General features: G+C 40.5%; 1 protein-coding gene across 5 annotated transcripts in view; it reads left to right on the top strand.

Moving 5' to 3' along the window:
- The window catches only part of CDK8 (cyclin dependent kinase 8), a 67,786-nt gene extending 54,798 nt beyond the window's left edge, over window positions 1–12,988 (top strand). For 2 of the 5 annotated variants that reach the window (XM_085216136.1, XM_085216134.1), the window contains exons 10-13: window positions 4,837–4,934; window positions 6,297–6,375; window positions 6,495–6,653; window positions 11,688–12,988. In XM_085216136.1, coding sequence (XP_085072262.1) covers window positions 4,837–4,934; window positions 6,297–6,375; window positions 6,495–6,653; window positions 11,688–11,813 — 462 coding nt within the window. In that variant the 3' untranslated portion in view covers window positions 11,814–12,988. The remainder of the gene's footprint in view (window positions 1–4,836; window positions 4,935–6,296; window positions 6,376–6,494; window positions 6,654–11,687) is intronic. The other 3 variants (XM_085216135.1, XR_014881091.1, XR_014881090.1) reach the window with 3 other exon arrangements.
- Window positions 12,989–13,977: the final 989 nt, after the last annotated feature.

The following is a 13,977-nucleotide window of genomic DNA, read 5'->3' as shown; positions in this document are numbered from 1 at the left end:
ACTTCTTTTTGTTGAGACTCCCATTAAAGTGATACACTTGCAATTGTAAAACACCCCAGCTAATTCAGAACTGGTGAATGCATGGATAAGTGTGGTTGCCAAGGATGAAATGCTTTCATTTATCAGCTTGAACTAAGTAGAATTTTTCCTTTCCTGACACTGATGTACAAGGTTCCTTGTCGCATGCAGAAGTGATGTTACATGAGACAACTTTGACTCATTTCTGTTTTTTCAGCTTATTTTTTTCCCACTCCTTCTTTGGTTTCTGTTTTCCTGCTTAAATGTTTGTGCTCTGGAACATGAAGACCCAGCTGCTGCTCCTGGTTGATTCATTTTTCCTTATATCCCGTGGTGTGTTGTCACAAAGTCATATGAAGTATACTGTATTTTTCTTATGTTGCTCAGGCAGGTTATCTTCTGGTTCAACAGTTCTTTATAGACAATATTTGTAATGCTAAGTGAAAAATTCATGTCTGTGCTGTTGCCTGAGCAAGGGGACAGAATAGTTTTGATGTCTCCCACATGATAATGACTACGCAGTCATTAAACTTGTCTTGTGGCTTTTGTTTTTTGTTACTGATGATTACAAAGTTTGTTCACATCTTATCTGCACATGATGGAAGCCAATTTCCTAATAAAGTGCAAGAATTTTGCAATGTTTTTTATGCTTGTGGTGTATTTTAAGTGTGTTGGCAATTTTCTTTTCTTTTTTCCCTTCTTTTCACTCCTGTGATTGCTTTTGAATTGAGATAATAGTTCCGCAAAAACTTTGTGCAGACTTGGGGAGTTGAAAATGCCTATTGTGATTCTTTGTCAATGATGTGAAGAACAAAGCCGGATTGATGGCAGTGCTGGGAGGCCTATGCCAGGAGGCCTCTATGGGTTAGCAAAGAGCTCCTGGAATTACCTAAGCACAAAAAGAAAGTCTGTGGGGAGTGGAGGCAGGAACGCGTTACCTGGGAGGACTACAAAGAAGTTGTCTGAAGGAATCAGGTTAGGAAACTAAAAGCCAGATAGGATTAAATCTAGCTAGGGACATCAAGGGGAACAAGAAGAAATTCTAGAGGTATGTCAGTGATAAAAGGAAGGGCAGGGAAGATGTGGGCCCTCTCTGGAAGGAAACTGGAGATCTGGTCACAATGGGATACAAGGAAAGCTGCTCAGTGCTCAATTATTTCTTTGCCTCAGTCTTCACCACAAGGGTTCACCCTAGCTACAGAAAGCAAAGATAAGAACTTGGAGAAGGAAGATCAGCCTGCTTTAAGTGAAGATCAAGTTTAAGGCCGTCTAAAGAACCTGAAAGCTCGCAAGTCCTTGGGACCCAATGAGATCCATCCACAGGTTCTAAGGGAACTGGCAGATTATAAGGTTAGGTCATGGTTGGTCTCGATGATCTTTAAGATCTTTTCCAACCTGAGCAATTCTATGATTCTTTGATTCTGTGAAGTTGCCAAGCCGCTATCCATCTTTTTAGAAAAATCATGGCAGTCTGGTGAAGTTCCCACTGATTGGAAAAGGGGAAACATAACTCCCATTTGCAAGAAGGGAAAAAGGAAGATTCAGGAAACTGCAGACCAGTCAGTTCACCTCTATGCCTGGCAAGATCATGGAGCAGATCCTCCTGAAGGCCCTACTAAGGTGCATGGAAAATAAAGATGAGGTAATCGGTGGTAACAAACATAATTTCACCAAGGGTAAGTCATGCCTGACTTACCCTTTTATGATGGAGTTACAGTGTCAGTGGGTAAAGGAAGAGCAACTAATGTCATCTACCTGGACTTGTGCGAAGCGTTTGACACTGTCCCACATTATATCCTGGTCACCAAATTGGAGAAAAATGGATTTGATGGATGGATCAGTTGCTGGATAAGGAATTGGTTGGGTGGTCGCACTCGGAGAGTTGTGGTCAGTGGCTCAGTGTCCAAGTGGAGGCTGGTGACAAGTGGCGTTCCTCAGGGATAAGTGCCGGGACCAGTGCTATTTAACATCTTTGTAGGTGACATGGACAGTGGGATTGAGTGCACTTTCAGCAAGTTTGCAGATGACACCAAAATGAGCGGTGCAGTTTACATGCTAGAGGGAAGGATTGCTCTCCAGAGGAACTTGGAAGTGCAAGGTCCTGCAGCTGGATCAGGGCAATCCAAAGCACAGATACAGGTTGAGTAGAGAATGAATGGTTTTGAGAGTAGCTCTGAGGAGAAGAGTTTGGGGGATGTTGGTTGATGAAAGATTCAGCATAAGCCAGCATTGTGTGCTTGCAGCCCAGAAGGCCAAATCCTGGGTTGCATCAAGAGAAACATGATGAGCAGGTTGAGGGAGAAGATTCTGCCCCTCTGCTCTGCTCTTGTGAGACCCCACCTGGAGTACTGCGTCCAGTTCTGGAGCCCCAGCACAAGAAGGACATGGAGCTGTTGGAGTGGGTCCAGAGGAGGGACGCAAAGATGATCAGAGGGCTGGAATACCTGCCCTATAAGGACAGGCTGAGAGAGCGGGAGGCTTCAGCCTAGAGAAGGTTATGGGAAGACCTGATAGTAGCTTTCCAGTACCTAATGGGGGCCTACAGGAAAGCTGGGGAGGGACTTATATAAGGGCATGTAGCAACAGAAAGAGGGGAAGTGGCTTTAAAGATTTAGACTAGGTATTATGAAGAAATTCTTTGCTGTGAGGGTGGTGAGACATTGGAGCAGGTTGCCCAGTGAGGTTGTGGAAGCATTCAAGGCAGGCTGGATGGGACTTTGAGCAGCCTGGTTTAAAGGGGTTGGAACTAGATGATGTTAAAGGTTCCTTCCAGCCCAAAGCATCTGATGATTCTATGATTTATTATGTTCTTAACCATGCCATTAGAACTGAAGGCTGAGGAGAGGAAATGCACTTTCTAACTTTAGCTGTCTGCCATATGGAGGTCTGCACTGTGGTTGTATATGCCCACTTTAGCTAGTGAAAGGAGATGATCAACTCATACATAGATTGTGACACTAGATCTTTATAAAAAGGCTAATCTCATGAAAATTACGAAGAGCAACTGTGAAATTAATGCTATTTACATATGTAATTTCTCCATATCTTGTTAGATGGCTTATTTTTTAAAACAAAGTGCTGTAAGTCAAAAGTGCAGCATTTCTTTTAAAGATCATTGTCCGTGACAATACGTCTAATTGGTGGCATACCTGCCCATGGCAGGGGGTTTGGAACTGGATCATATTTAAAGACCCTTCCAATCAAAACCATTCTGTAATTCTATGGTCAAGGTATAGTTTGGACTTAAGTGCTGTATTCCATAATAAAACATGAAGGATTTTTATTTTTCTTTCCTTGTTAATATCTGAAGTTCAGCTCATTCTGCTCATAAAAGCTGTGCATCTAGCACAACTGTATTCCACAAAATAACTGCTGAATGGATGGGGAGAAGAAGATGCACCTGCACCACCCTTTTGAGAAAGAGACACTTCTAAAATGCAGTACTGCTGCTTCAGCACTGGAGTTAGACAAAAACTCTATGGTCTGCAGTTCTTAAACCAGAGAAAGATCTTAAACGTGTGGAAAGAGCATGGTATTTCTAATGTGTTTTTTATTGAAAATTGCTGTTGAGATGTCACAGTGGCAGATGTGTGAAGTCCAGACAGCTTCTGAAAATGTCAGGTGGTTGCAAAATGAGACTAGAACAGCATACAAGAGTTTTTTTTAAAACCACCCTTCAGTCTTTAACGTTATGCTGAATTTAGACTTCATGTTTGTTACTGGTATTTTAAGTTGGTAAGGATGAGATTCTGGCTATGTATCCTGAGCATTTCTCAAGGGCCGTGCATCTAAGTACCTATGTTTGAAACTCTTTCCATATCATTTTCTCACTTTGCTTTGATTAGCAGGTTTGTTTTATTAAATTTTCATTTTGTGTGTTATCTTAGGGTTTTGGTTGTGCTCCCTTCACTGAAACATCTTGTGTGCCATTTTAAAAAGTTAGGCATAGGGCAAATATCATGTGTTCTTCTTAGCCCTCTTTTAATACATTCCAGTGAGAGCAAGATGTGCCATGTCAAAGGGTAAGGTTTTGCTGGTTTTTTAGTTGAACTGAGTTCAACTATGTTCTAAAATATACTTTACTTTGACTTTTGCATATTCATACTTGGGCATTGATCATCTTCACTGTCTTTAACCAGCACAGATGTTTTGAAATAAATTTTCAAGTAGCTGGCATCTGATCTGATTTATCACTTTTATGAAGATAAAGGCCCAGATCTTTCTATCCTGATAGAGAAATGGTGCTGGATCCATTTCAGCGTACCAACAGCGTGTAGCAAGCAGTTGTGTTGGAGAATCTGTGTTTATCAGAAGAGATAAATACATGCAGGAGCGCGTAATAAAAAGTTGTCTAGCCAGGTGGAGTTCTTGAATGTGCTGATGGCTGCTTTATCATGTTTTCTGAATTGTGACTTTCTAGAGATCTTCTGAATACTGTGGATGACAATGGAAATGTATTAATGTGGCAATATGAAGTAATGAGGAATAATGAATATTTTGCTTATCAATTGCTAAGTGTTAATTAAATGGTGTGATGTTACTGCCTGTTAAGTGTAGTTATGAAACCAATTATGCACACGTTGCATGCAGCAGGAAGTGACAGGCCGCTAAAACTTACTGGTAAGTTATGGATGCTCTGTGTGGAGCTATGTTTTTAACAAAAGAAAAGAAATGTGGTTCCTGCCATTTATGGTTAAGGTTTTGACTTCAGAGACATTTGTATCAGTTGATCTTTCAGAAATAATGTAATGAATATTTTGTAAATTCTGTTATATCAGTTCTGATAATGCAGAGCTTTTTATTTTTCATTTTATGTAGCTTCAGAAATTGCTTACTATGGATCCAATAAAGAGAATTACCTCAGAACAGGCTATGCAGGATCCCTATTTCTTAGAAGATCCGCTTCCCACATCCGAGTAAGTGGTCAGTTTATTAACCTATCAGTACGTCCAGAGGTGCCTTAGAAGTGCATGCTTTCTCTGCTATAAATGTTGGTGAATATTAAGCTGAGTACTTACTATGTAAATCCAAAGAAAGCTCTAACAGCTAAAAGGTTGTTTGAGGTTTTTAAAAATTAAGTAGCATTCTTATTAATCTCTTGCTTTATGGAACTTTGATCCTGTTAGTTGCAGCACTAATCTTGTTATTCACTGACAGGTTGATTAGACATGATACAGATCTTTGTAGACAACTGCTAAGTGCCCCCAGGTCCACTCCTCTGCTCCAGAATGCCAAATGACACTCACTAATAAGTTTACATTTTTCTGTCCTTGCCTTTGTTGTAAATTCAGTGGTGAAGAGACTCAGCTCTATGTCTCTGTGTTGTCATCCTTAACAACTTAAACCTATTTTCTGTAGATGCTTCCTTTTGTTTAAGCAGTGAGATTACAAAAGGAACAAAATTTAGAGTCGATGAATAATTCATTTTTAATGAACTTCTCCCTTCCTCAAAACAACAACAGTGCAGAACATGAATGTGCACATTTTTAGAAAAGTGATTAGTGCATATCATGTATCATTCTCTACAGTTATTTAGGGTAGAATTTGTAAAGTGTGGTATGTATATTTAAAAGCAGTTAATTAAAATGACTTTATATCACTAAAATCTATTAAGTTGTTTATAACCTGGACCTGCCTCTGTTACTTAATGTTGTCATGTGAATGATTTGATTGTGCATAAACTGGTTTTAGGTCAGTATTTGACTTCTTTCTTGTGTTAAGTTGTCATTTCAAAGCAAATACACCATTAATAATGCTAACAGGTGCACAGAAACATTATGACAAATGTTTTCTATTGCTTAAGGGCAGATAAACCTTAACTTGTGCTAGCAATAGCAAATTAGTGTGTGATCCGTGAGATATGAATTGACAGATGAAACTTCCAGTTATTTTTAAGTGTTGTTACAGGTGGTTTTGTTAATAGGCATGGACTTTAAAGGACAGTTTTTAATTAGATTTGAGACAGTGAATTATGCTGTACAGCTCTGTGGTCCTCCGCAGATACCTTTCCAGCCATCAGTTTCATCACCAGTTACTGGAAACACTGAAAACTGTTAGGAATTTGGATGACTTTATCAGAGACAGTGTAAAATTTAAAATTAATGTGAGCAGGTTTACTAAGTCTAGTATGTGATGGAAGTAAAAAAAGGAGAACTCCATTTGTTGTAGATAAAGGCTCCCAGTGAGGCTACTTGAAACTAGTGTGGGTGGAGTATGGATCTTACAGGTCTAACTTTTCTGTTCTAATACAGTGATAAATAGACTTTTCTGGGGGGCAGTGTTTTTGCAGGTTGTCAAATCCCTTACCCAAAACGAGAATTTTTAACAGAAGAAGAACCAGATGATAAAGGAGACAAAGTAAGTACTGGAAGAACGGTATCATCGTGCTTCACTGGCTTTCACACTATTTCCTGTTTTCATGTTTTTTCATGTACTGCTTTTGAGTTGAAATTTTTCTTTGTGTTTAAACAATTGAGAAGAACCAGCAGCAGCAGCAGGGCAATAACCATACTAATGGAACTGGTCATCCAGGGAACCAAGACAGCAGTCACACGCAGGGACCCCCACTGAAAAAAGTGAGAGTTGTTCCTCCTACCACTACCTCAGGTGGACTTATTATGACCTCAGACTATCAGGTATTCTTTTTTTTCTTATCTTGTTTGATTCTCATGTTCACAACAGAATTTCTTCAAGCTAATAAAGTAATCCTGTAAATGGTACTTTTTTGCATCCATCAGATCAACTGCATTTAGTTGATGGTTTGCCTGCCAATTAATATGCTGTTGCTTCTTAAGTTTGCAGCCCATTTTAAGGAAATTAGGATCAGAAATTATTATAGCTACTAATTATTGTATTTGTATTAGGCAGTGCTGATTGTGGAATCAGGGGCCTGTTGTGCTTCTCTCTGTATGACCTAAAAATAACATTGCTTATTTTGACAAGCCTGCAGTGCTAGGAGGCAAAGGATATTGAAGTAAACAAGCTGAGTTTGAACAAGGGTTTTAGTTGGGCAAACGGATTGAAAAGCAGAATTTTAGTTGGCAAAGTTGACATGACTGAAAACCAAGTGAGGTTCCAGGTTGAGTAAGCCCAGTGTTACCAATAGGAGGAGACAGGTGTGATGGTGGCAATCAGTAAGTGAAGAAGGGTCAAACATTAGGAAATTGGAAAAGTTTGAGGTCAAAAAATATTTCAGAGTCTGCACAGGGAATGTTAGCCAAATTTATAGGGTTAAAAGAGATTGCTCTTGAAGAATTAAAGATAGAACATTTAGCTAAAGCTAGCTAGAAATTACAAAAGAGGAGCAAGGAAGGCATTTTTCAGGAGATGAAAAATAATGGTCTGGAACTCACTTAGCTATTCTTATATTCCACAACAAAACTTAGGAAGAGTCAAAGAAGATTGTATTTGTTCACTAATAAAACTGTTGTTGTTGACTTGCTTTTCATGGTTTGATAGGCTGTTTCTCCATAAACACCAATGGGTGTTGAAATCTTGTATTTCAGAATTTGCTCATGAGAGTATCAAGTGTCCCAGAAGGCTGTCCAGGCGCATGACCCTGGCTTAGAAAAATGGGTAAACTTGGGGTAGTGTGCAAAACTTGAAAACACCTGGAAATGTAAAATAGGGCCATTTTCAGGAGCTTTATTGAGACCGTTTGTATAAATCCTAGTGTGCCATTGTTCAGTTCATCTCAGGACATCAGTAATTTATCAGTTTTCAAGTTGTTCTCCATGAATTACATAGATTTTTAGACCCGTTTGAAACGGTGTGGTCAGTCTTAACTACAGTGTTAACTAGAGTGTTGAGTGTTGAGCTTCTGAATATAAAGATGAACTGTCTTTTAGTTGGATTATGCATCACAACACTCTTACTGGAGATTCATCTCTTTCAGTTTGTCAAGCTACAAAGTTGATGATAGTGCTCTTAGCTGGCTCTTTCTACTATTTCTATGCATCTATTTTTAAGGCAGCATATGCAATTGTAACCATCTTAATCTTCATGTCATCTTGAGTTACATATCTGGGAAGTTTGATATGAGGGTTGCATGTATTGTGTCAAGGAGCCCCACTTATTTGCCCTATTTAAGCATCCTTCACCTAATTTTGCTGCTGTAGCTTGGCATTTGGAACAAACTTCTGTTTCCACTTTTGTGAGCAAGAGCTGAGATTGCTACTTGAGAAGTTAGACTCAAGTCAAGATCATCCAGTCCAACCATCCACCTATTACCAATAGCTCCCACTAAACCATGTCCCTCAGCACAACATCCAGTCTTTCCTTGAACACCTCCAGGGTCGACGACTTCACCACCTCCCTGGGCAGTCCATTCCAGTGCCTGACCACCCTTTCTGAAAAGTAATACTTCCTAATGTCCAGCTTGAATCTCCCCTGCCGTAGCTTGAAACCATTCCCTCTGGTCCTATCACTAATGACACGAGAGAAGAGGCCGACCCCAGCTCACTACAACCTCCCTTCAGGAAGTTATAGAGAGCAATAAGGTCTCCCCTGAGCCTCCTCTTCTCCAGGCTGAACATTCCCAGCTCTTTCAGCCTCTCCTCATAAGGCCTGTGTTCCAGACCCTCACCAGCTTTGTTGCCCTCCTTTGAACACATTCCAGGGCCTCAATGTCTTTCTTGCAGTGAGGGGCCCAAAACTGGACAGAGTACTCGAGATGCAGCCTCACCAGAGCTGAGTACAGGGGACAATCACTTCCCTGTTCCTGCTGGCAACACCGTTCCTGATGCAGGCCAGGATGCCATTGGCTTTCTTGGCCACCTGGGCACACTGTTGGCTCATGTTCAGCAGAGCATCAATCAATACCCCAGGTCCATTTTGTCTACGCAGTCCTCCAGCCACTCCGTCCCAAGCCTGTAGCGTCGCCTGGGGTTGTTGTGGCCGAAGTGCAGGACCCGGTATTTGGCCTTGTTGAACCTCATCCCGTTGGCTTCAGCCCAGCTCTCCAGCCTGTCCAGATCCCTCATGTTCATCAAAACAATTTTGTGCTCTCTGATAGCCATCCCAGGACTGTAGATGGGGGCAACCCTTGTCAACAAACTTAATTTCACAGAACTTCTGCCTTGAAGTAGTGATAACAGCTCAGGAGCTCGTTTTAGTAACTTGATTGCTCCTAATTAATTGTTTTGCTTTCTTCTTTAAAAAAAAAAAATCACTGAACAAACAGCAACTACTACAAAAAGAAACCAAAAAACCTCTGTTCTTCCTCCCCTCACCCCTTTCTTTCAGACTTACATGAAGGAAATGGATTTTGCTCTGATTAGGTGATCTGGAAAATACGGTAAGCGAAGAGAGGAGATGGGCACTTGCTGGCACTGGAACAAAAGCAGTTAAATGTTGCCCATTGGTGGTTTCAGGTGTCCCTGAAAACATTCCTCAAATTTCTTAATTTTGATTCTGCAACTCAAAGGGACAGCAAACAAATGTTACAATACAGCCCTCTGTTTTAATCAAACACCTAGTCCTTTGTTCTTCATTTAATTTGTTGAAGTTCCCCTTGCGAAGAAGGATTGCCATCTTCTGGGCAGGATACACTACCACAGTTTTCCTTTCCACTTAGAAGCTGAATTACGCTCTGCAGAGCAAGTTGACCTTCTGAATTCTTTCTCCCGTGCATAAAAATAGTAGGCACATAGCATACAGACATCCTTGCCTTCTCCTTATATTTACAACATGACACTTCTGAAGCTGATGCGATTAAATGAACTGAAGCAGTTCCAGTACTCTGCACTTTTGCCAGCTATAACCCTCAGGGTGCTTAATGGTATGTAAAGAGTACTGGCTATTTACATCTTGTCTTAAAACAAAAGCTGTTAGTTGCACTAAGTTTCATGAAAAACATGACTTCTTTAATGAACCCCACTTTATAAAATTAGTTATAGAACTAGAGATGCAGAAGTTGTTTACAGCTTCAGTGAATGGTGAATTTTAAATGGCTATGCTTGTGATATTTTCCCGTTTCCTATGTACAAGAGCCACATTTGAGCAAAAAGACTACTGAGGGGTTTTTTTTTTTTTGCTCTGTGGAATGCATCCTGTGTCTGCTCTGTGGAGAAGGGTGACCCAGAGCTTTGACATTTTCACTGAGTCCGTCTCTAAAAGAGAAGGCATGTGTCACAGAAGTTCTGTCACTGTGTTAGGGGTGAAGCTCAGGCTCAGCAGTGCTGATCTGTTCCCGCTGTCACTAAGTGCTGCTCTTGCCATTTCTTCTCCTTTACACTGTGCACCTCTAGAGAGCTAGCTCCATCCAGTGAGCATATGCTAACAAGCAGAGTTTGGCTTTTGATTTTTCCTTGCTCCCAATTATAGTTTCCTCTCTGTATGCCAAATGGCAGAAAAGAAACAAACAAAAAGCCAAAACTCAGTCCTGTTACTTTGTTTTCCAGCTGATGACATCATTAGAGCTACTTTAATATTTTACTTTTTCGGGACATTGTTTAACCTTAGATTAGTGTATTCAGATCTCAGTAGCTCCACCTTGGCCCTGCAGTACTCAGTATGGAGAAGTTTCCCAACCTTTAGTAGGAGCTGCTTATGCTAACACAGGTCTTGTGGTGTCAAGAGTTCAGAAGTTGCAAAGCAGTTTCCAAAACCTGTGATTTGTGTGTGTGTAAACCTTAACATTTACGTGAAACAGCACAGTAATTTATTGAGATTATATAATGTGTTAAATGCTACCCAGTAATCATATACTTACATTCAAAGTCCTGCATGCAGTCCTTCCCCTTTATAGTTCCAGTTGTGTAAATAACTGACTTCTAGGCTGGAATTGTATTAGACAGCTGCTGACTTGCTCAGGTCTCCTTGCAATGCTCCACTTGGTAAATAACCATAGAAATGCCAGGTGAAAGGGGCCTCTGGAGACCATCCAGTCCAATCTCCCACTTGAAGCAGGACTGTTGCTAATGCTAAATCAGGTCAGCCGTGGCTTTATGTAGCTGAGTCTTGGAAAATTCCATAGACAGCCACAGAGACTTCACCACCTTCCTGGACAAGTTCTCCTAGTGTTATGTTGGCCTCCTTGTGTATATTTTTTCCCTAATGTTCAACCTGAACCTCCCAAGCTTCAGCCATTTCCCTTGAAATATCTGGTTCTACTGAGAAGATCTTGGGTATTATCTTTAACTCTCCTCCAAGGAGCTATAAGGCTGCTAGATGGCCCCTTAGCCTAAATACTCATCATTTTCTAGCCTGTGCTTCCAGGCCAGGCAGAAGGTTGGTAAGTGCATCCTTTGAATCAGAAGGTCTGAATGATTCCAACTGACTCATCAGCAGTGAGATGCACAGATCTGAGCTCCAGGACGAAAATGCTTTCTTGGTAGGGTAAGAGAGCAAGTGGAGAAGCCTCTGATGTGGCTGATAGCAGCTTTCTATAATGTGCAGCTGTGCCATATTTACCTGGAGGGCTGAGTTGGGGTTTGGCTCTGATGGGTGTAGATTCCCAAAAGGTAATTCAGGGTGGACAACTGACTGGTGGTAGTAGTGCCTTTCTAACTTGCTGTTCCTGATGTTCACATCTGCCCTGTGGTAATCGAAGTGAGAAGAGTATAGGGACTTTAGGACTGCATGTGCTCAGTACCACTTGAAGAAGTAACCCTGTAGACCAAGCCACCTCTGCTAAGGATTACCATTCCTCTGCTTCTACCCCTTTCTAGCGTTCCAATCCCCATGCTGCCTACCCCAACCCCGGACCAAGCACATCGCAGCCACAGAGCAGCATGGGATATTCAACTACCTCCCAGCAGCCTCCACAGTACTCACATCAGACACATCGGTACTGAGCTGCATCCGAATAATGTCAGTGCACTGTTGCTAATGCTGCAGGACTGCGCAGCTGCCTGCCTGGAACCTGGCCTGGGCCACAAGAATGTACTGTACAACCACACCTTCAACACGTCTGATCGCCAAGTTCCACCACCTTTCACAGAATGGAGCAGTGGCTCCCAAATTGTACCTGTTTTTGGGTTAGACTTGAAAAGAAAGTGCTAGCACAGTTTGTGTTGTGGATATGCTACTTCCATAGTTTACTTGACATGGTTCAGACTGACCGATGCATTTTTGTTCAGTGACAGTCTGTAGCAGTTGAAGCTGTGAAATGTGCTAGGGGCAAGCATTTTTGTTGTCGTAAGTGGTGAATTCTCTCGATGTAACAACCTTATCTGACCAATAGTACACGACATCTTTGAACTGGTACTTGAAGCATACAGTATGTGTTAACATGGCAAAAAAAGCAAAATAACCGTGATTCCAACTGAAATTATTTTGGTATACATTTATTTTTAGTGACTTTTGTGGGTTCGTTCATTTTCCACGTAGGTCAGTGTTTGATGACCAACACAATTGCTACGAGGAGGTTTTTTTATGGACATGAAAACGTTTGCATTTTTTCCAGCGATTACAAACGTCCCAAAGATTAATTTCCAGCGTAAGTTTTTGGTTTTGTTTTTAAATCTATGACTTGACTGGTATTAAAGCTGCTATTTGATAGTAAAATAAGTATATTGTCATTGATATAAACATGTTTGGTTCAGCAAACAAGTGAAAATGATTGTCATAGACAGTGTTTTATTTTTTTTTTTCCTGTTGGTGTTAATGATTTGTGAGCATGCTTTGGGATTAAAAAAAGCATGAGTGATATTCCCTAAAGAGGTGTGGCATCCGTTCAGATATTTCGTCATGATTTTTGAGAGCCGGGTTGGTGTAGTGGACTTTAAATTTCGTTCAGTTACTTCTTTTCTTCTTTTTTTAAATGTCCGCACGTTGTTTAGGGGTGCCATTCTTACAGCAGAGGATCAAGGTGTTAGGAGAGCCTTAGAATTTATGAGGAAGACCTTACATACAATGTACTGTATCAAACTATTTTACATGAATGACGCAAGTATTCTGAATAAAAAGAAAAATCGAACATTGTTAAAACAAGGTGTTATGTAATAAATTTATTTTTCATAAATCTGCACATGATCTTTGCCTGTATTCCTTCAGTGCGCAGCGCCTCAGTCTCCTGCTGTACATATATATTGGGTTTTATTTTCAGAAACTGCATTTAACCTGCATTTCTACTGCTTTTTAAATAGCAGAAAAAAGATAGATGCTTTCAAAAAACATCATTACCTCCTGTTGGGGACATCTGGTTGGTCAGCTGGAGGTGCACTGAATGTGTTCTATTGCCAGCTGTGTTTTATAGACCAGACAGCTCGTTTTCATCTACAAAATCTAGAGACCTTCTTGCTTAAGTAGTTTCTCTACGGTTTCTTTCACTTTCGTGTGATCTGATACCATACCACGATTTTATGACATTAATATCTTTTGCAGGATATGCAGGATTTTGTCTGCGAGCGTTTTATGGAGAGGGAACATCAAGTTGTATGATTGATTTGTTGCAGAGGAATTTGGCATAAAGAAATGTGTCGAGGTGGGGCTGGGTGGGGCCAAAGGAGAAACAAATCTGTAGCCGACCCAAAATGCAAACCAAGGGTAAGTTTGAGGTGTAATAAAAGTAGCGGAATAGAGAAGAGGTTTAAATGTTTTTGAGATTTAAGACTAAAGAAAAAAGGCGGAGTCCAAAGTTTATGCTGCTTGAGAAAGAGGAAGTTCAGTGATAGCATGAGATTCATAGTGGACTTAGTAGAGTCAAAATATGACTTTCTCAAGTCTGGAATAAACTTAAATATGGAATTAGAAGTGCTGTAAAATTCTGGTTTCTTTTCACATAAAAATTTTTCCCTCCTTTCCTAAATATTTATGTAGACTTTGAACTTGTGTGTTCAGTGGCTCTTACAGCTGCTGAATGGGTGATGAGAGTAATTTTTATGCAATTTTTATTTCTATTAAATTCCTATCAGCCTAGATTTTTTGCTTATTTGTACTTATTAATGCATGAGAATTAGTATTATTCATATTAATGCAAATCTGACTTGATACCGGTATATTTTGATGTCTCCAATG

Source organism: Meleagris gallopavo, chromosome 1 (assembly GCF_905368555.1).
Source record: "Meleagris gallopavo chromosome 1, MGAL_WU_HG_1.1, whole genome shotgun sequence".
In the NCBI taxonomy this organism is placed as follows: Eukaryota; Metazoa; Chordata; class Aves; order Galliformes; family Phasianidae; genus Meleagris; species Meleagris gallopavo.
This window is presented reverse-complemented; position numbering and strand designations above follow the sequence as displayed.